This window comes from Hyla sarda, chromosome 2 (genome assembly GCF_029499605.1).
Source record: "Hyla sarda isolate aHylSar1 chromosome 2, aHylSar1.hap1, whole genome shotgun sequence".
NCBI lineage: Eukaryota > Metazoa > Chordata > Amphibia > Anura > Hylidae > Hyla > Hyla sarda.
In genome coordinates this window covers 346321922-346343882 of record NC_079190.1, presented here as the reverse complement: position 1 = coordinate 346343882, position 21961 = coordinate 346321922, and the positions used below count along the sequence as shown (strand labels likewise).

Sequence of the window (21961 nt, the reverse complement as noted above, 5' to 3'; positions counted from 1 at the left end):
CTCTAGATCAGTGGTCTCCTACCTGTGGCCCTCCCAGATGTTGCAAAACTACAACTCCCAGCATGCCCGGACAGCCAACGGCTGTCCGGGCATGCTGGGAGTTGTAGTTTTGCAACATCTGGAGGTCCGCAGGTTGGAGACCACTGCTCCAGATCATACTTCAAGTGTCAAAGAGGCTGTGCTGAGCCACAGCATGCATGCCTCCCCTATTCCCTTTACTGAGTGCAGTATGTCAATCAGTGAAGGAAAGGAGGGGTGAGGGAGAGAGGAGGCATGCATGCGGCAGCTCAGCACAGCCTCTTTGACTTCTGAGCTCTGAGCATGTTCTAGAGCTTACAGATTCCTGTGGAAAACAATTTTTTTTTTAAATCAACTGGTGCCAAAAAGTTAAACAAATTTGTAAATTACTTTGTAAAAATGTAAAAATCTTAGTACTTCTAGTATCAGCTGCTGTATATTTCACAGGACAGGGATGTGGAAATCCTATCGCCTGACACCTAGGACATGTAGTTCCGGGCACCGGGCAGGTGAATTTTTCATGCATTTAGCCCTGCATCGGGCAAGCAGGGCCGGACCGACTACCCCCTTTTTTTTTTTTTTATAATGCTTGTGTGAGGTGCAGACTGAGGTGAGGAGCGGATGCAGACTTGCATGGGACGCAAGTCTGCACCTCACACCGGTGCTCAGGGTGTATAGAGCGGGCTCGAATCAGCAGCCCCCGACTGATTTCAGTAGCTGGGGCCGCCGCTAATAGCCCAACATGCGGTGATTGTCGCGGCCGGCTATTAACCCGTTAGATCAGTGCTGTCAAAGTTGACAGCGGCGTCTAAAGGGATCTTATAACCATCCATGGTGGTCTAGCGCGTGGTGGACCCCCACCCGCAGTACAAACGCGGGGGGTTGATCCACAGTGGAGGTAGCCGGAGGGCTTACCTCTGCATTCATGGCTGCCCCATGGATCTGCATTTGGTTGAGCCTGCCTTGAGCAGGCTCAATCAAATGAACACAGATAAATGGAGTTCAATAGAGCTGCATTGATCTGTATGAGAAATCTAATGATTCCTCTTAATAAAGTGTATTAAAAAAAAAAAAGTTTGTTTAAAAAAAAAAAAATGCACATTAACCCCCTCCATATTAAACGTTCATATCACCCTTTTCCCATTTTCCATATAAAAATATTTAAACATAATAAAAATAAACATATTTGGTATTGGCGTGTGCGTAATTGTCCGAACTATTAAAATATAACATATTTCCCATACGGTAAATGGCATTAACATAAAAAATATCAAATCACAGAATTGCGTTTTTTATGTTCATAACGTCATATCGCAGAAAAAATAAAAGTAAAAGTCTGATCAATACCAAATTGGTACCGATACAAACAATTTATTACGGCCCAAAAAATTAGCCCTCATACAGCCCAGTATATGGAAAAATCAAAATGTTGTCAGTGTCAGGAATAAAAAAAAAAAAAATGAAAAGTTTAAAAAAAAATGTAATTAGTAAAACATGACAGAAACTAAACAACCTCTGTATTGGTGTAATCAAACTGACCTAAAGTACAAAAATAACATGTTAAGTTTGACCACAAGGTGAATGCGAATAAATAATTTTCATAATTTTTGAGTATAAGTTATGGAAAAATTAAAGGTGTCGTTAAAAAGTATAATTGGTCCCGCAATAAACAAGCCTCATATAGGTCTGTAGATGGAAAAATAAGAGTTATGGCTATTATAGGACAAGGTTGAAAAAACTAAAGTGCAGAAACTAATAAAGACCTTATTTACGTACTATTTAGTTGAAATTATTTTATCTACCAAGACAAGTGGATTTTCATGAGGGAAAAGTAGATTGTTCCGTTTTAGTCCCTTGGACAAGTATTTTTTTTTTTAAATACATTTTTTTATTTTTTATTTCCACACCCCTGCAGGAAGTTGCATAGTTCCTTTCTGTGTGACCAACAGTGCTCTCTGCTGACATCTCTGTTTATGTCAGGAACTGTCCAGAGCAGGAGAGGTTTGCTATTAAAGGGTGACTCCGCTGCCCTGCTTCTGGAGCTCCTCTCCCCAGCGTCTTGAAGTTTATTGTTCCGAACGCTGTGTGCGGGCTTTCGTGTTCAGGGCCGCCCCTCGTGATGTCATGCTCGCCCCCTCGTGATGTCACGCCCGCCACCTTAACGAAAGTCTATGGGAAGGGGGCGTGACGTCACGAGGGGCGGCCCTGAGCACGGAAGCCCGCACACAGCGTTCGGAACAATAAACTTCCGGACACTGGGGAGCGGAGCTCCGGAAGCAGGGCAGCGGAGTACCCCTTTAAGATTTGCTCCTGTCTGGACAGTTCCTGACAGACAGAGGTGTCGGCAGAGAGCACTGTTTTCAGGTAAACTTACACAACTTCCTCTGTAGTATACAGCAGATGATAAGTACTGGAAGGATTAAGATCTTTTAATAGAAGTAATTTAAAGAGCTTTTTAACTTTTTGGCACCAGTTGATTATAGTTTTTTCACCGGAGAACCCCTTTTAAGCTCACCTTGCCTATCTAACAGTGAGAGTAAAGAGACTCTTGCAAGGCAACTAATGTGCTATTAATTATAAGACCTTAGCTGGTACGCCATTGCTTTATTTGTTATATAATTCCGATATATTTTTATTTCTTTTAGATTCCCAGCAATGATTCAGACAGGGTTTCATTGTGATTGACAATGAGCATCAACTCATCCAGAGGAAATGGTGTGGAAGCAGAGTCTACTGCAGAAAATGGCGCTACCATTGTAGCCGAATCTATTGCCATCATTATTATTGACGTTCTTATATGCCTTGGAAACCTTGTGATAGTGATTACTTTATACAAGAAGTCGTACTTACTGTCTCTCAGCAATAAGTTTGTGTTTAGCCTGACACTGTCCAATCTCCTCCTATCTCTGCTGGTCCTGCCATTTGTTGTTGTCAGCTCGATCCTGAGAGAATGGATCTTTGGAGTGGTGTGGTGCAATTTTTCTGCGCTCCTCTACATGTTGATCAGCTCTGCCAGTATGCTAACCTTGGGAATCATAGCAATTGACAGGTCAGTAATGTTTCTTTTTATTTCTTCTGTATGTCACAAGTAGGTAGAGTAACCGGACTATGCTACATGCATAAAGAATTTGGTGTATCGCACGTTTTCAGTTTTCATACAGCAGATGTGGTGCTACTGTTCGGGTGCTTTATGATTATTAACAAAGCAAGTTCAGAACATATTCTCAATAGGAATCGGATTCACACCACTAGCCCACCAGGCATTCACATGTCTTTTTAGACAGCGCTGTCCACTTTTGACAGCGGTGATCTAATGGGTTAATAGCCAGCCACGGCGATCGCCGCATGCTGGCTATTAGCGGCGGCACCCCAGCTACTAAGAACAGCTAGGGGCTGCAGAGTATGGAACAGGCAGGAGTCGGGAGCCCGCTCCATACAGACTGCTGAGCGCTGCCGTGCTTGTCAGGTCCGGCCCTGCTTGCCCGAAGCAGGGCTATTGGCCGAAAAAATTAACCTCCCCGGCGCCCGGAACTGCTTGTCCCGGGCGTCGGGCGATAGGAATTCCACATCCCTGACAGGTGCATGTTGGTGTGGTGGTTGCCTGGGTGACAGACCGTTTCAGGCAATTGGTTTTTCTTCAGGCCCATGGGCCTGAAGAAAAACAAATTGCGTGAAACTATCTGTCACCCAGGCAACGCCTACACCCTCATGCGCCTGTATATGATAACTAAGACAGCTGATCTGATGCTGCTAAATATCAGGTCTTGGTTGTTAAATCCATGTTATCTGATTCCTGTTTTCATGAAGCCCAGCAAACATGCTGGTCTTCCCTTATAAACTAGTGGTGCTGAGCCTGCTGTAGGCTGCAGTATTCACCCCACAGATCAGGTCGTAGCATAGAATGGTCGTCTTATCACCTTTTTTTTTTTTTAATTTGTTTTTCTCTCTATGGGAAATGTAGAACATGGTGTTCTTTATTACTCCTTGTGGCACAGATATAATAATAATAATGTTGCTCATTCAGTGCTCCATCATTTCTAATAATCTCATGTGGTGCCAAAATTCTGGCGTAGGATGCATAGTGAATGTGGGCCACGTATCCTGGGGTTTATCCCTTTCTCATCTTTTGCAACTTCAACTTCAGCCTGCTCAGATTTCTTAGTTTTATAACACAGAATAGGCTCAATGCAAAGGAGGAGATAAAGGCAGGACAAGTATGGAATTTTTTTTATTTTTGGTGTGTGTTTTTTCTGTGTACATTGTAGTGTTCTTTTTCTGTTGCAGAGCTTGGTAGAATCCGGTGCAAGGTACTGGATATCCACTTTAAAGGGGTTCAGGCCATTTTTTACACCCATCTTGGCACCTGTTGAGAACCATGCCATCTATTCTGTTATGAAAAAAATATCCAACACTCATTGGGGGATATTTATCAAAGTTGTCTATGTCCGGCATCAATATAGACCAAACTACAGAGGGTTAGGCCGGTCTATTGTGCGCCTAATTTATCAAAAGGCGCACGGCTCTTGATAAATTCTGTGCACACACTGCATGATCTATGCTTTAGACTGTATATAAACCTGCTCCAACATGGTCTGACATTTTGGCGTACTTTCAGCCGATGCGACTTGTCGCTGAAAAGTCGCTTTTGATAAATTCAGCACCAATTTATTTTTCAATGCATTTCCGTCTAAAATAGACTAGAATGCATCATGTTCTAAAAATCCTCTAGAGCAAAAGTTGCAAAAAAGTCGTACATATTTAGACTGCGACTTTCTGTGCGACAAATTAAGACAGGAAAAAAACAGTTGAAATCCTTTGCATGCATGGGATCAAATGGAGTGGTAGTATGCTACACAACCCTTTTAAAGGGGTACTACGGTGCTTAGACATCTTATCCCCTATGCAAAGGATAGGGGATAAGATGCCTGATCGCGGGAGTCCTGCCGCTGGGGACCACTGGGCGGGGGGCGTGTGACGTCACGCCTCCGCCCCTCAATGCAAGCCTACGGGAGGGGGCGTGATAGCTGTCACTCCCCCTCTCGTAGGCTTGCATTGAGGGGCGGAGCGTGACATCACGTCACACGCCGCCCGCCCTGTAGTCGCCGGTAATCAGTCCCGGAGCGAACACGCTCCGGGGACTGATTACAAACGGGGTGCCGCGTGCATGATGCCGGGGGTCCCCAGCGGCGGGACTCCCGCGATCAGGCATCTTATCCCCTATCCTTTGGATAGGGGATAAGATGTCTAAGCACCGTAGTACCCCTTTAAAGTTCTAAAATTAACTGTTACTCTATCAGTAATATGGACATTATGCCAGACCTGTGTTTTTTTTTTATTTATTTTTTTTTTTATTTATTTTTTTTTCCTCTTTAGCACCAAAGGATACAAAGATTTTATCACCAGATTGGTGGAGGAAAACAAACTTCCAAGTGTTATCCTTCTTCTGACAGACTGGCATTCCATACTTTCTAGACCTATAAATAAACTACACAAGGCTGTAAAAGTGGTGTTTGTCAGCTTGGGCACTCGCCAATCCCATAACATGTATGGCTGCTTATATGAAGTCTCATTGTTCTGCTGAAGCTCTTGCACGCTGGAAGGGGCTTTACACTTTAAATACTTAAGGCCAATTTGACTGAGCGCCTAAGTGTTTCTTGTAGCGTGACTGTTTGGTTTACGTAGCTGCCTCTGTGCATGTGGCCCTCAGGATGAGCTTTGATCACTTTTGTATAGTATGTTGATGATTTACATTTACATAATTTTTCAGTCCTCCATTGCCGGTGTACCCATGGCCCACCCATAGACCTCCATAGACCAAACGTAGTGTGATGACTACTTTTGGTCTGATTCCTGAACATATACATTTTGTTTGCAGGACACACATGTGGTAGACTTTTATAGGGTTAAATTGGCTGGTTGTGCAATGGACTCTTTAAAAGTGTAATTCTTCCTTTGCACTTTTAGGCACTCATTGTCTGATGGATGGGGTGCTGACACCCGGCACTCTTGCCAATAAGCTGTTTGGCAGACACTCTGCTCCGGCATATGTACAGTGAATGGGGCCTGAAGAATACAGCTCTGGATTTTGTGTAGTGGTGGCAGAGGTTACTGCACTTGAAATGGAAGTTAAGAAGCAGTAACCCGGGTCCATCACTATTCAATGAAGGGAGCAATATGCTTCTGGCCCAGTTCACTGTGTATATGCTTAAATGGGTACTCCGCCCCTAGACTTCTTATTCCCTATTCAAATAATAGGGGGATAAGATGTCTGATGGTGGGGGTCCTGCCGCTGGGAACCCCTGCGATCTCTCCTGCAGCACCCCGTGTCAACTGCTGCACGGAGCGATCTTCACTCCATGCCTGATGAGGGGCGATACAGGGGCCGGAGTATCGTGACGTCACTGCCCCACCCCCTTGTCATGGCCCGCCCCCTCAATGCAAGTCTATGGGAGGGGGTGTGGCAGCCCACTCCTATAGACTTGTATTGAGTTGCGGGACCCCCCTCGATCAGACATCTTATCCCCTATTTTTTGGATAGGGGAAAGGCGGTCTAGGGGCAGAGTACCGCTTTAAGCCATGGCTCTGCTTAACAGCTGAGAGGCCAGAGCACTGGTTGTTGGTACCCTGCCCATCAGACAGTAATGGAAACAAAATCAAGACACTGAGCACTCCCTGTGTGGAATCAATGATGGAATCGCAGTGATAAAGATCTTGTAAGAAACTCGCTCACCTGGTTCTGTTGTGCTGAGAAGGCACAACGCTCGAAAGCGTATGTTAAATCCAATACACTGCAGCGGCTTTCAACGCCGACCAGCGGGCGTGACGATAATGGAGGATAAAGAGAGGCTGAGGAAATGGAAGCTGAGACCGCGCTGTCAGGAAGGAAGGTAGGTGGATCCAGGATAGTGATATCAAACTTTTATTCTTGTAACAAGTGCATCCAACGCGTTTCAAAACATCTGTTTTTTTTTCATCAGGCGTGATCATAATAAAACTTGGATATAATTTATACAGGATGTGATCAAGATGTCACAAAAACATGTGACGTGTTGATCATTCACAAAACATAAAGACGACATGATAAAAACCTGTAAACATACAAAGCATGATAAAATTACAATGTTATATAATTCCTGGTTAGCTAATATGAATAAATTCTAGAAACATATATAGCAAAGAGATTCAAAATTATCATAAAATAAATCTAAAAAGCAGTTTCTTCTATCAATTCATTCAACCCATGAGGCCACAGCGAATTAATGTTAAAAATCCAAAATGATTCTCTATTAATGAGTCTTTGATATCTATAATGTGTTCCATCGGGAATAGATTCAATTATACGGGCGGGGGGGGGGGGGGGGGGGGTCACTTGCATGAATCGTAGTAACATGCCTTGATACACTGTGCTGCATAAATTTAATGTGGATATTATGGCGATGTTTATTCATTCTCGCTCTAAGTGTCTGCACGGTCCGGACGATATATTGTATTCCACACTTACAGGTAAGTAGGTAAATAACATACAAGAACAGTTCTGTCTTCCTTTAATGGAAAAATTCTCGTCTGTAGAGAGAGAATTAAACGTGGAGATGTCATTTTTAGAAATCCACGAACAACAAAGACATCAATGATGTCCATATTTAAAAGTGCCTGTGCAAAGGGAAGGTATATTCCTTATTTCTGAAGTGGAACAGTCTTCAGACGGCCGGGTGCCAAATGGCTCTTCAATGTCCGGGCCCTCCGATAAGTAATCAGAGGTTTAGTGGGGATTTTTTGTTTCAATATGGGGTCACTTAGCAATATCGTCCAATTACTTTTTTTTTTATTATTTTTTTTATATAAATTATGGAACTATTAAACTTTGTTATAAAATAAAATTTTCTTCTGTCATCGAAATATTTAGTATTTTCCTTCTGTACACTTTTTTGGTTATTTTTTTTGATTATTTTTGGACACTAAATCCTCTTGTTTTAAGGCCTTTGTCTTATTATATGCCACTTTTTAGTAATTTGTTCGTATAGCCTTTTTTCTATGAAGCGACTTTGTAGGATTTTCGCTTGATTCATGAAATCTGTGTCGAGTGAACAGTTTTTTCATATCCTCTGATCCTGCCCAAATGGGATATTCTTAACCCACTTGGGGAAACGGCAGCTATCAAAAGGATAAGAAACTGTTCACATCGACCTTTTTTAAAATGTGTCTGAGTGCACAAGAAGTTACTATCAGTTCTTCTAAAAATTTCCAAGTCCAAAAAAACTATTTACTTATAAGATATATTCGGGGTAAAAACTAAACCCCAATTATTAAGATTAATCGTATTAACAAAATCCAAGGCTTCCTGTTCAGAACCCTTCCACAGAATGATCAAATCATCTATATATCTCCGATAATATAGAATACGTGGATGTGCAATAAAAAGGGACTCGAACCGCCCCATATACAAATTTGCATAACTGGGGGCGAATTGAGTCCCCATCGTACATCCACGTATCTGACGATAAATAGCGTCACCAAAAGAGAACACATTATGTTGAAAAATATACGAAATGGAGTCTGCAATAAAATCAGCTTGTGCTGTCGTAATGTAATCTGATACCGACATTACAACACCACAAGCTGATTTTATTGTAGATTCCATTTCGTATTTTTTTCAACATAATGTGTTCTCTTTTGGTGACGCTATTTATCGCCAGATTGTGGATGTGCGATGGGCACTCGATTCGCCCCCAGTTATGCAAATTTGTATATGGGGCGGTTCAAGTCCCTTTTTATTGCAAATCCATGTATTCTATGTTATCAGAGATATATAGATGATTTGGTCATTCTGTCGGAGGGTTCTGAACAGGAAGCCTTGGATTTTGGTAATTGGATTTTTACCCCGAATATATCCGATAAGTCAATAGTTTTTTTGGACTTATAGCACTCGGACACATTTTAGAAAGGACGATGTGAACGGTTTCTTATCCTTTGATAGCTGCCATTTCCCCAAGTGGGTTAAAGTAGTATTCCAGGCAAAAACATATTATCCCCTATCCAAAGGATAGGGGATAAGATGTCTGATCACAGGGGGCCCACTGCTGAGACCCCCGCGATCTCCCTGCAGCACCACTATGCGGGTGCTGAATCTCCAGTTTCGGAAGCCTCCGGGTTTCTGGAACTGGGGACGTGATGTCACGCCAAGCCCCCTCCATTCATGTCTATGGCCGTCACGCCCCCCCCCCCCCCCCCCCCTTAGACATGAATGGAGGTGACGTGGCGTGACGTCGCAAGTCCCGGAAACCCGTAGGTTTCTGAAACTGGAGATTCAACACCTGCATAGAATGCGGGTACTGCAGGGAGATCGCGGGGGTCTCAGCAGCGGGCCCCCTGTGATCAGACATCTTATCCCTTATACTTTGGATAGGGGATAAAATGTTTTGCCCAAAATACCCCTGTAAGAATATCCCATTTGGGCAGGATCAGAGTATATGATAAAACTGTTCACTCGACACAGATTTCATGAATCAAGCGAAAATCCTACAAAGTCACTTTATAGAAAAAAGGCTATCCGAACAAATTACTAAAAAGTAGCATATAATAAGACAAAGCCCTTAAAACAAGAGGATTTATTGTCCAAAAATAATCAAAAAACTAACCAAAAAACTGTACAGAAGGAAAATACTAAATATTTGGATAGATGTACAGAAGAAAATAAAATTTTATAACAAACTTTAATAGTTCCATAATATATATATATAAAAAAAAAAAAATAAATAAACATTGGGCGATACTGCTAAGTGACCCCATATTGAAACAAAAAATCCCCACTAAACCTCTGATTACTTATCGGAGGGCCCGGACATTGAAGAGCCATTTGGCACCCGGCCCGTCTGAAGACGGTTCCACTTCACAAAATAAGGAATATACCTTCAAATATGGACATCCTCGATGTCTTTGTTGTTCGTGGATTAATAAAAATGACATCTCCACGTTTAATTCTTTCTCTACAGATGAGAATTTTTCCATTAAAGGAAGACATAATTGTTCTTGTATGTTATTTACCTACTTACCTGTAAGTGTGGAATACAATATATCGTCCGGACCGTGCAGACACTTAGAGCGAGAATGAATAAACATCGCCATAATATCCACATTAAATTTATGCAACACAGTGCATCAAGGCATGTTACTACGATTCATGCAAGTGACCCCCCCCCCCCCCCCCCCCCCCGCCCATATAATTTAATCTATTCCCGATAGAACATATTATAGATATCAAAGACTCATTAATAGAGAATAATTTTGGATTTTTAACATTTATTCGCTGTGGCCTCATGGGTTGAATGAATTGATAGAAGAAACTGCTTTTTAGATTTTTTATATTTAATTTTGAATCTCTTTGCTATATATGTTTCTATAATGTATTCATATTCGCTAACCAGGAATTATATAACATTGTAATCTTATCATGCTTTGTATATGTTTCCAGGTTTTTGTCATGTCTTCTCCATGCTTTGTGAATGATCAACACGTCACGTGTTTGTGTGACGTCTTGATCACATCCTGTATAAATGATATCAGAGTTTTATTATGATCACGCCTGATGAAAAAACCAGATGGTTTTGAAACGCGTTGCGTCCACTTGTTACAAGAATAAAAGTTTGATATCACTATCCTGGACCCACCAACCTTCCTTCCTGACAGCGCGGTCTCAGCTTCCATTTCCTCAGCCTCTCTTTATCCTCCATCAGACAGTAATGGCCTATCCGGAGGCTGTCAGCAATAATGGCTGTCGTGCTATCAGTGCATACAGACATGAAGTCTAATCTGACGAACCCGCAAGTGAAGTGCATGCAGGGAATAAAAAAATAAATAAAAGTGCATCTTATTGTCAAATATAGTTTGTTCACATTTTTTTTTTTTTTTTTTTTTTTTTTTACGAAAGTGCCCCTTTAAGACCCAGATCACAATTCTGCTGAGGCTCCTTATTGCTTTATACGAAGTTCCTTGCAATAAATCTACAGCTGCTACAAGCAGTCCTCCATGCACAGCAGGCTATTTCCAGTCTTAAAGACTAGGAGATGTATGGCGTACAAGCCAATGTCCACAGCTGTTGGATCTCAGCCTTTGACACTTGCTCCTCTCTTTGTATGAGGGATTGAAAAGGAGATCTTTTAAAAGTAGGAGTTCAGCTGTTGCGTTTTGGTTGGGGCCAATGACCAGACATGTTTATTAGCTTTAAGCTCTTAAGTTGTGGCTCCCAGCCCAGAAATCTAAAGGACATTCTTGTTGCAAGAAACAAATGTTTCATTGTATCATACAGTTCTAGAAATCCCTTAATGTCTGGAATGGAAACTGTAATTATCTGAATGAGAAGGTAAAGACCAACATTTCCTTAATCTGGTGTAACCAGATAGGTGCAGGGTTATCTAAAGATCTGATTCCAATGTATTTTACCGTCCTGTGCTACAAACTAGTGAGGGATTGTAAGAATGTTCTGGCTATAAGGCTATGTTCACATGGGGAAATGTCTGCACAGGCAATTTCCGTGTGGACATTCTACCGACAGTGGAGCGCTGGCAGAACATGCCGATGCTGGGACTTCTTGGAAATGTGCCGTCTTATAGACGGTAATGCATTTCCTTGCAAAATCTGCAAAAAGAATAGACGAGTCTATACTTTCTGTGGACGCCAGAATCTGAATTTCTGGCGTGGTAATTCTTCTGTGTGTACAGTGCGGCAGAATCCCAATAAAATCAATAGAACTCAATAGTTTTTTTTTTCTGTAGTAATGAAAATATGGATTATGTATTTTTTGCCCTATAGGACGCACCGGCATATAAGATGCACCCAATTTTAAAGGTGCAAAATCTAGAGAAAAAAAAGATTCTGAACCCAACAGTGATCTTCAACCTGTGGACCTCCAGATGTTGCAAAACTACAACTCCCAGCATGCCCAGACAGCTGTCCGGGCATGCTGGGAGTTGTAGTTTTGCAACATCTGGAGGTCCGCAGGTTGAAGACCACTGGTATAGGAGGTAATACTCACGTGTCACCGCTGCCCTGGATGTCGCTACATCGCTGTCGCCGCGACTCTCCGGGCGTCTTCTTCCCCGGGGTCCACGCTCTCCGTTGCCGTCATCACGTCACTACGCACGCCGCTCCTATTGGATGACAGGACGGCGTGCGCGACGACGTGATGATGTCGAAGGAGAGCGCTGGCCATGCAGGGGATCCCGGCACGGAGCAGACACCGAGGAGGCAGGTAAGGTCCCTGCCGGTGTCCTGTAAGCTGTTCGGGATGCCGCGATTTCACCGCGGCGGTCCCGAACAGCTCGACTGAACAGCCGGGTTAGTGTCACTTTCGCTTCAGACGCGGCGGTCAGCTTTGACCGCCGCATCTGAAGGGTTAATACAGGGCATCACTGCGATCGGTGATGTCTTGTATTAGCCGCGGGTCCCGGCCATTGATGGCAGCAGGTGTGTATTTGCCGTATAAGACGCATTAACTTTTCCCCCCCAGTTTTGGGGAAGAAAAAGGGCGTCTAATACGGCGAAAAATACGGTAATTCTTAACGATTTGTTTTATTCAAAGTTGTTTGTTTTTAGGCAATAATCAGTCTTTGCATTATTTTGTCATGTGATATCTTCATTGTGTCATGTCAGTCTCGTATTAATTTTCTTTGTGTTTTATGTAGGTATTATGCTGTTCTTTATCCAATGGTATATCCTATGAAGATAACAGGAAATCGAGCAGTATTGGCCATAGCATATGTGTGGCTCCATTCCCTTATAGGTTGCCTTCCTCCTCTTTTTGGTTGGTCATCGCTGGAGTTCGATCACTTTAAATGGATGTGTGTGGCTGCGTGGCACAAGGAAGCCGGGTACACTGCCTTTTGGCAGATATGGTGTGCTTTGCTTCCCTTTATCACTATGATGATTTGCTATGGGTTCATCTTTCGAGTGGCTCGCATAAAAGCTCGGAAGATCCACTGCGGAACTGTTATAATAGTACAAGATGCGCCCCAGAAGAATGGCAGAAAGAATTCCAGTACTTCCACGTCTTCATCGGGAAGCAGAAGGAATGGATTTTCTAGTGTTGTCTATTCAGCTAACCAGTGCAAAGCCTTCATAACAATACTGGTTGTTATTGGGGCCTTTGTGCTCACCTGGGGGCCTTACATGATTGTCATAAGCACTGAGGCCTTATGGGGGAAAAATAGTGTTTCTCCTGTGGTAGAGACTATGGCTACGTGGCTATCCTTTACAAGTGCAATTTGCCACCCTCTTATTTATGGACTTTGGAACAAAACCGTGCGCAAGGAGCTTCTCGGCATGTGTTTTGGCAACCGGTACAGAGACCCATTCCATCAGCAGCACAGGACTTCACGGATGTTTAGCATTTCTAACAGGATTACAGGTAAAATCAAGTGCCTTGGCATTGCTGAATATGGCCCATAGTATTGTATGTGAGACTGCAGCAATAGGCATGTTGGCAACAGTCATATATTTGTTCTAATGTTATCCCTTTGTTGTATAGATCTTGGGTTATCGCCACATCTGACTGCTCTGATGGCAAGCGGGAAGGATTCAGATCGGCAAAGCACAACGACAAACACTGGTTTCAGCTACTCAAATGATTCAGGTAACTTGGTTGTATACTGCTTTGTTTAAAGGGGTACTAAGCTGCTTAGCGTTTGGAACAAACTGTTCCGAACGCTGGAGCCGGCGCCGTGAGCTTGTGACGTCACACTCCACCCCCTCATGACGTCACACCCCACTCCCTCAATGCAAGTCTATGGGAGGGGGCGTGACATCCGTCACACCCCCTCCCATAGACTTGTATTGAGGGGGAGGGGCGTGGTGTCATGGGGTGGGGCTATGATGTCACGAGCTCCCAGCTCCAGCGTTCGGAACAGTTTGTTCCAGACGCTGAGCAGCGGAGTACCTCTTTAACTGTGTTGTAACTGAAAAATTCTGGACAGAAAATTCAGAAAACTGTGCTTGGCAGGTACCCAATTTTTTTTTTTTTTATAATTGTATTGTATTAGACTTTTTAAGCGCCAGTAACACAATAAAGTGCATGTGTTGCTAAAGAGCAGGAATCTACAGCCTGAGGTTGTAGTTCTGTACCAGCTGTAGAGCCACAGGTTCCAGATCATGGCTATAGAGGAAGCATTTCAGGCTGCAGTTTTGGAATACTGGCCCATACTTCAGACAACTCCAGAACTCTTTTCTACATGATGTTGTTTGTCAAAGAACAGGCGTTTCCATGTTTATAAAACTCTGACAAGTCAATGTATTTCTTTAGCAAATCCGATTTGAAAGACTGTTCATCTTGATGGGGAGAATCCTGTGTTCTGTTTTACATCAAGTCTGCAGCTTTATTCTGCTTGCACTGTGCATTTGACCATATTCCAGTAGTAACATTTTGTGAGCATTGACTATTTTAGGAGGCAAAATGGAAGGGAGGTTGTACAGCTACACACATGGCTTGTGATCAAACAGCCCTTTTAAAGGAAATCTGTCATGTGTCACCTGCACTAACCTGTCGGTACAGACAGGAAGTGCAGGTGACACTGATGACAACTACTTACCTTGTCCCGTGCTCAGGTTCTCCGGCACGCCACTTCAGTATCTTCATTTCCGGGCTTGACTTGGAGCATGGGCGGAGCTTAGTGACATCACCGATGCTGTTCTGTGCTGGGTCCCGCTGCTAGCAAACAGCAGCAGTGACGTTGCAACGCTTCGCCCATGCTCCAAGTAGAGTCCGGAGCTGAAGATACCAAAGAGTCTTGCTGGAGAAAGATAGCACGGAATGGGACAAGTTGCGTACCGTTGTCATCAGTGTCACATGCACTACCTGTCTGTACCGATGTCAGGTTAATGCAGGTGACACTAATGACAGATTTCCTTTTAAAGGGATTATCCACGAGCAACTTTTATCAACTGCTCTGTAGAATAGTGATGCATGCAAGATCACTGGGACCCAGCCAGTTAGTAGTACGGGAAGGTCTAGTCCCTGTTCCTACTAACCAGGATGGCTGTGGTGAGGAGGAGTTTATGGAGCAATAGACAATGGGGGAGATTTATCAAAGCTGTCTATGTCCGGCATCAATATAGACCAAACTACAGAGCGTTAGGCCGGTCTATTGTGCGCCTAATTTATCAAAAGGCGTACGGCTCTTGATAAATTCTGTGCACAGACTTTGGGATCTATGCTTTAGACTGTATTTAATCCTGCTCCAGTATGGTCTGACATTTCAGCGTACTTTCAGCCTATGCGACTTGTCGCTGAAAAGTCGCTTTTGATAAATTCAGCACCAATGCATTTTTCTGTCTAAAATAGACTGGAATGCATCATGTTCTAAAAATCCTCTAAAGCAAAAGTCGCAAAAAAGTCGCACATACTTAGACTGCGACTTTCTGTGCGACAAATTTAGATGGGAAAAACCAGTCTAAATCCTTTGAATCTCCCCCCAAATGAGCTTGTATAGGAGTTCTAGAGATCCATGCAATACTTATCAACAGGGCTCACAGGAAGAGGATATAACATTTACTCTATTATTCCCCTTTCTTCATTGGGTAGGTACTGATGTCATGCTACTAGACGACTGCAGCTCTGACAGTGCCCAGCAAACCCGCATCCTCTATTCCAGAAGAAAAAGTTCTGTCACTTTTGAAGATGAAGTGGAGCAAAAAAATGGTACTTCCCCCCCGCCCCCCCCCCCCCCCCCACATTTTACTTGTTCTCCTTTTTGAAACCTTTACTTATTCTATTTCTGCTTATGTATATGAAAGATAACGGGGAGATTTATCAAGGGATTTAAAGCTGTTTTTTATTATTCCGTCCCATTTACCCATCCTACACTGTGTTTAATCCCCCAACCCCTTGCCGCTCATTTCCTCAGACCAGCCCCCACCCCCCCCACGGTAATCTCCCGACTTTCAGTGAGGACATGCTGTTAGTGTATGCAGAGGACTTCTTCAGATTCGGTGGACTACGTCGATGACCAGTGTTGTGTTCTTTTGTTTTAGTTTTTTTTTTTGTTAAATATTAATCAAATGGCTAACGAGGACTTGTGGGGGAGTGTTTTTTGGAATACATTTTTATTTCCTTTACAGGCTTAGTAGTGGAAGCCGTCTTATAGATGGAGTCCATTACTAAGCCAGGACTTAGCCCCCAAAACAGCTTGCGCTAACCCCCAATTATTACCCTGGTACCCACCGCCACAGGGGTGTCAGGAAGAGCCGGTACCAACAGGCCCAGAGCGTAAAAAATAGGCCTAGGCGGTAACAGGCTGTTACATACAGGGATATATACAGAGGATAATATACAGGGAACCCGACGTGTTTTTTTTTTTTTTTTTTCATATTTTATTGAAAAAAAGAAAAAAAAAAACAATACATAAGGTTCTCTGTATTTTCATTCTCAGCTAGATACCAACCAAGCAGAAACAGCCTGACGTTACCAGGGTGAGCGAGGACCATTGTTACTGGCCCTCCCCAGCCTAAATAATACCAGCCTGTTACCACCTAGGCCCAGGAGCGTCATTATTGACGCTTCGGGCATGTTGATACCGGCTCTTCCCGGCACCCCTGTGGTGGTGGGTACTGGGGTAGTAATTGGGGGTTAGTGCTAGCTGTTTTTGGGGTTAATGCTAAGCCCCATCTTAGTAATGGATTCCGTCTATAAGACATCTTCCACTACTAAACCTGAAAAGTAAATAACAAAAAAAACACGTTTTAAAGACTTTTATTCCAAAAAAAACACTGCCCCACAAGCCCTCGTTAACCATTTTATTAATATTAAACAAAAAAAAAAAACGCTGGTCATTGTAGTCCACCGAATCAGAAGAAGTCCACAGGATACATGGATCTGAAATTAGTAGAGAAAAAACAAACAAAAAATGGGTTAGTACATTTAGGGTGGAAAAAAAGTGGTAAAAGAAAATGTAATACACACATACATACATACATTTTTTCACAGCTGCGACTTTAGGTGGTGTGACAAAGTGGTGTTTTGAAGTCATTTATTGGTTTTTGCTTATGTGTGCTAAAAAAAAATGGTATTCAAAAGTGATTTATTATTTTTTGCTTATGTGAGCCAAATTTATCAACCCCCCCTGTGATAGTATGATAAATATGTCACACACAAGCAAAAAAAATAAAAAAAATAAAAAAAAAAGCCTACAGAACTTGCTTACCAAAGCAAAGATGATAAATCTCCTTTACCTTCTTTTTGTGCAAAATAAATTTTTACATGTCAGAAAGACATGAGAGAGATGGGGTAAAAGGCTCTGAGTGCTTTTCCCTTCTCGTAGTGGTCTGTAAGGTTCTCCTCCACCAAACCCTGATCGAACTTTTGACATGTTTCTATGCAAAGTCTTTAAAGGGGTATTTTCCGCCCCTAGACATCTTATCCCCTATCCAAAGGATAGGGGATAAGATGTCAGATCGCTGGGGTCCCGCCGCTGGGGACCCCTGCAATATAGCAAGCTGCACCCAACTGTAACTGCTTCTGGAAACGCTGGAGGCTCTCGGGCTAATTCCTCCCGACCACGGGGACGGAAGATCGTGACATCACGACTCCACCCCTATGTGATGTCACGCCCCGCCCGCCCCCTCAATGCAAGTCTATGGGAGGGGGTGTGACGGCCCCGGCGATCTGACATCTTATCCCCTATCCTTTGGCTAGGGGATAAGATGTCTAGGGGCAGAGTACCCCTTTAACTAGAAATGGGTTGCAAAGACTTCTTTACTTAGATTCTTGTGCTTTCCTAAGATCACGGCCTTATAGCCTGCACTCTTTGTGGCAAACATCTAATGTATGATCCTATTTTGTCCACAGATGACAAAAAAACACCAGCTGAGGAAACACCTACCGTCTGCCTAGAATCTTATGCATTCAGTTTGGCAAAAACCATTGAGATGGATGCAAAAATGAGCTTGTTTGGAGAAGAAGCATTCCGTAGTACTGTGCAGCCATTGGTAGGGAGTTCTGGGATGAACCGATGTAACAGAAGCCATGTCATCCAGAAGCAAAAGGTTGTACTGCAAAGCATTGAAGAAGGGGCCACATGACCATCTGTACATTAGTACAGTACATGATCGTATTCATAGAAGGCCTCCAGCAAGAGGATTTATAGAAATTATTCACATCACATGTATTTCTTGCAAAGGGAAAGATTATTCTTATCATTACCGGTGCCATGGGCATAAAATGGAGATGAGAATGAGTTCTGTAGTGCGTACAGTAAGATTCGATCCCTGGTCACACTAAGTGTTATATACCAGTAGTATTGCTTTCAAAATGCTAATCTATTTTGGTTACTTTTGTATGTGTGTTTTTTCACATATTTGGTACTCGTGTTGCCTTAAAGATCTAAACATGGTTTAGTTTCTAACTTCAGCACTCATTTTTTGTAACTTCTTTTTTTCAATTTTAAACGAACCGTATTGTTTTTTTTATAATAATACTAGAACTTTGTTTACATATTTTTTGTTTTATTTATTTTTATTATTTACATTTACTTTTTGGTATTTCTTGCTCTGAAAGTACTATTTTTTTTTTTACACTACAATTCATATCTAATGTGCTTGCCAATGCCACCATGGTACTGTCAATGACTTATAGATAGATGAAATATGCAGACCGTTAGAGTACTACATCTGTATGTCAGTATCCTATTGAACTAAATAGTAATTGGACCATTTCTGAATGTGCCTTGTGTTGCATGATTTGTGGCAAACAAATGGAAAAAGTTGGGTGGTATATTAAAGCCCTGCGTAGCTGCTATTTTATTTCCTTGTATAAAAATTTTTTATTTTAATATCCCTGGCAAATTTCGACTTGTCCAGAATGTGCTGGATTCATGCACAGTATTTTAGGATTATTTGGTCAGCATTTTTATCAATACCAGGAATGGGTCCAAAAAGCACACAAAAATGGAGCAAATCTTTCCATTAATTTTTTTCTGTGAGTTCCACTGTGGGTTTTCATAAAACTACTGACCAATATAATGCCGAAAATACTGTGTGTTTATTCAGCCATTAAGTATATTTTAAATCTGGCAGATTTTTTGCAGAAACTTGTCCATCTGTCGCATGATAGATTAGAAAAACAAGGCTGTTTTCTATCTCAAAACAGTGCCGCACCTTTCTAAAGGTTGTGTGGAGTATTGCAGCTCAGCCACATTCACTGCAACTGTGCTCACCTACAGTACCACACACAGCCTGTGGATAAGTGTGAAGAAAATGACCATTTATTTTCCTAATATTGGATAACCCCACTGCAAATTATGTTGGTACCCATTGACTTTAATTGGTCTGCAGCATATCTGCTACTGGTACTCCACAGAAGATTGTGGACGTACCCTTAAAGAGGTACTCCAGGACACTAAACTTATCAGATTTATTTTTACCCACTTTCATGAGTGGGACCAACCACTGAAGCCACCTGCTATCTCCTATATGGCCTGCTCTGGCCCCCACCTTCCTGGACATGGGCAAATGATGGTCTGCTCAGCCAATCACAAGCCGCAACATGTGGTTCATTACTTGCCAACATCCAGGTAGGTCAGGGCTGGAGTGAGCCCAGGACTGGTAAGGACAGGCCCAATACCATAGAAAACAAAGGGCCCCAACGATTACACACACCACGATCAAACCATTATCTCCCATCCTTCGGATGTTTTCTGGATTTCCTTTTCGTACTTATGGTCAATGACTCAGTCTTTTACAGGTGACATCACTGTGTGATGCCTAAGGAAATCCTGAAAACATGACCTGTTGGGGGGGTCTTGAGGACCGCACTTGAGAAACACTGGCCTATACCAGAGCAACATACATGGTGGCAGTCTATACCAGAGCAACATACAGTACAGACCAAAAGTTTGGAAACACCTTCTCATTCAGAGTTTTCTTTATTTTCATGACTATGAAAATTGTAGATTCACATTGAAGGCATCAAAACTATGAATTAACACATGTGGAATTATATACATAACAAAAAAGTGTGAAACAACTGAAAATATGTCATATTCTAGGTTCTTCAAAGTAGCCACCTTTTGCTTTGATTACTGCTTTGCACACTCTTGGCATTCTCTTGTTGAGCTTCAAGAGGTAGTCACCTGAAATGGTTTTCACTTCACAGGTGTGCTGGTGTGGAGGAGGAGGTGTGATGGTGTGGGGTGCTTTGCTGGTGACACTGTTGGGGATTTATTCAAAATTGAAGGCATACTGAACCAGCATGTCTACCACAGCATCTTGCAGCGGCATGCTATTCCATCCGGTTTGCGTTTAGTTGGACAATCATTTATTTGTCAACAGGACAATGGGGGACATGTATCAAAGATTTTACCCGTTTTGTGTGTGTGTTTTTTTTTTTTTTTGGCGCAAAATTTTGCGCAAGCCCTTGTGCATTTTTTTGCGCACGTTTTGGTAGAGCATGTCCTCCAGATGTGGCCGAATCAGGGTAACTTGGAGTGACATCTATAGTACACATGGATTTATTAACTGCGTACTCTTCCTTTACACCAAAAATTTTGCCGCAAGAGCTGTTTTTTTTTGCGCAAATATAAGCCATCTTGGACTTAACGTAGCAAGATGCTCAAAATCATCTATTCTATTTTCCAAAGAGTGGATTGAGGAGATTACTATATTTACCCGCAATTTATGAAACTCATTGCGCTTGATTGATAAATTTTGCGCTTCTGCGCATAATTTAGAATTCAGGAAAAGGGGTTAACTGCTTCTACCATACACAAATAATGATACATGTCCCCCAATGACCCCAAACACACCTCCAGGCTGTGTAAGGGCTATTTGACCAAAAAGGAGAGTGATGGGGTGCTGTGCCAGATGACCTGGCCTCCACAGTCACCGGACCTGAACCCAATCGAGATGGTTTGGGGTGAGCTGGACCGCAGAGTGAAGGTAAAAGGGCCAACAAGTGCTAAACATCTCTGGGAACTCCTTCAAGACTGTTGGAAGACCATTTCAGGTGACTACCTCTTGAAGCTCATCAAGAGAATGCCAAGAGTGTGCAAAGCAGTAATCAAAGCAAAAGGCGGCTAGAACCTAGAATATGACATATTTTCACACTTTTTTGTTATGTATATAATTCCACATGTGTTAATTCATAGTTTTGATGCCTTCAGTGTGAATCTACAATTTTAATAGTCATGAAAATAAAGAAAACTCTGAATGAGAAGGTGTTTCCAAACTTTGGTCTGTACTGTACATGTTGTCAGTCTATACCAGAGCAACATACATTGTCAGTCTATACCAGAGCAACATCCATTGTCAGTCTATACCAGTGGTCTTCAATCTGTAGGCCTCCAGATGTTGCAAAACTACAACTTCCAACTGGAAGTTCTTTATCTTTCGGTTATAAAACAGTATTAGGGGAGGGTCATGTGCTGTATTTTGCTGTGTCTTTACTTCTACATATTTTTTTTTTTCTACCCATTAAAGTCAAAGTAGCTAAATCAATTGCAGAAACTGTGCAGCAAAATACGGCATGTGCGACCCTTCCCCTATTAAAGGGGTTGTACAGAATTAGAAATAAATGTGTGAAGTGTTCTGAAAAACCAGTTCTGCACCTGTCCAAGCATAAGCTGCCATGTTTTTCTTATCTTGCATCCAGCCCTGTGTGATGAATTCCAGTTTTTGAAGGATCACATGTGTAGGGTTTTTCTTTGTATACCCCCCCCCCCCCTCCCAAATAGCAGGAGCATTAGGTTTAAATAAAATTAGGTTAAATATTCCACAGTTCAAAGTACCGTGAAATGTCAACCTTGCCTGAGCTATACATTATTCTACATTTATGTCTTTGCATGATGAATGTTTTAGGTTTAAAGGGGGTGTTCCTTCTTTATACAAAGCATAGGGAAAAGATGTATGATTGCAGGGGTCCCGCAGCAGGGGACCCCCGCCATCTCTGTGCAGCCTCCGGTATTCT

General features: G+C 42.4%; 1 protein-coding gene across 3 annotated transcripts in view; it reads left to right on the top strand.

The window, feature by feature from the left end:
* GPR161 (G protein-coupled receptor 161) overlaps positions 1–21066 on the top strand; it is a 70004-nt gene extending 48938 nt beyond the window's left edge. For 2 of the 3 annotated variants that reach the window (XM_056558207.1, XM_056558208.1), the window contains exons 2-6: positions 2664–3067; positions 12696–13417; positions 13538–13642; positions 15587–15703; positions 17849–21066. In XM_056558207.1, the coding sequence (XP_056414182.1) occupies positions 2706–3067; positions 12696–13417; positions 13538–13642; positions 15587–15703; positions 17849–18081 (1539 nt within the window). In that variant the 5' untranslated portion in view covers positions 2664–2705 and the 3' untranslated portion in view covers positions 18082–21066. The remainder of the gene's footprint in view (positions 1–2663; positions 3068–12695; positions 13418–13537; positions 13643–15586; positions 15704–17848) is intronic. The other variant, XM_056558206.1, reaches the window with a different exon arrangement.
* The last annotated feature ends 895 nt before the right edge of the window (positions 21067–21961 follow it).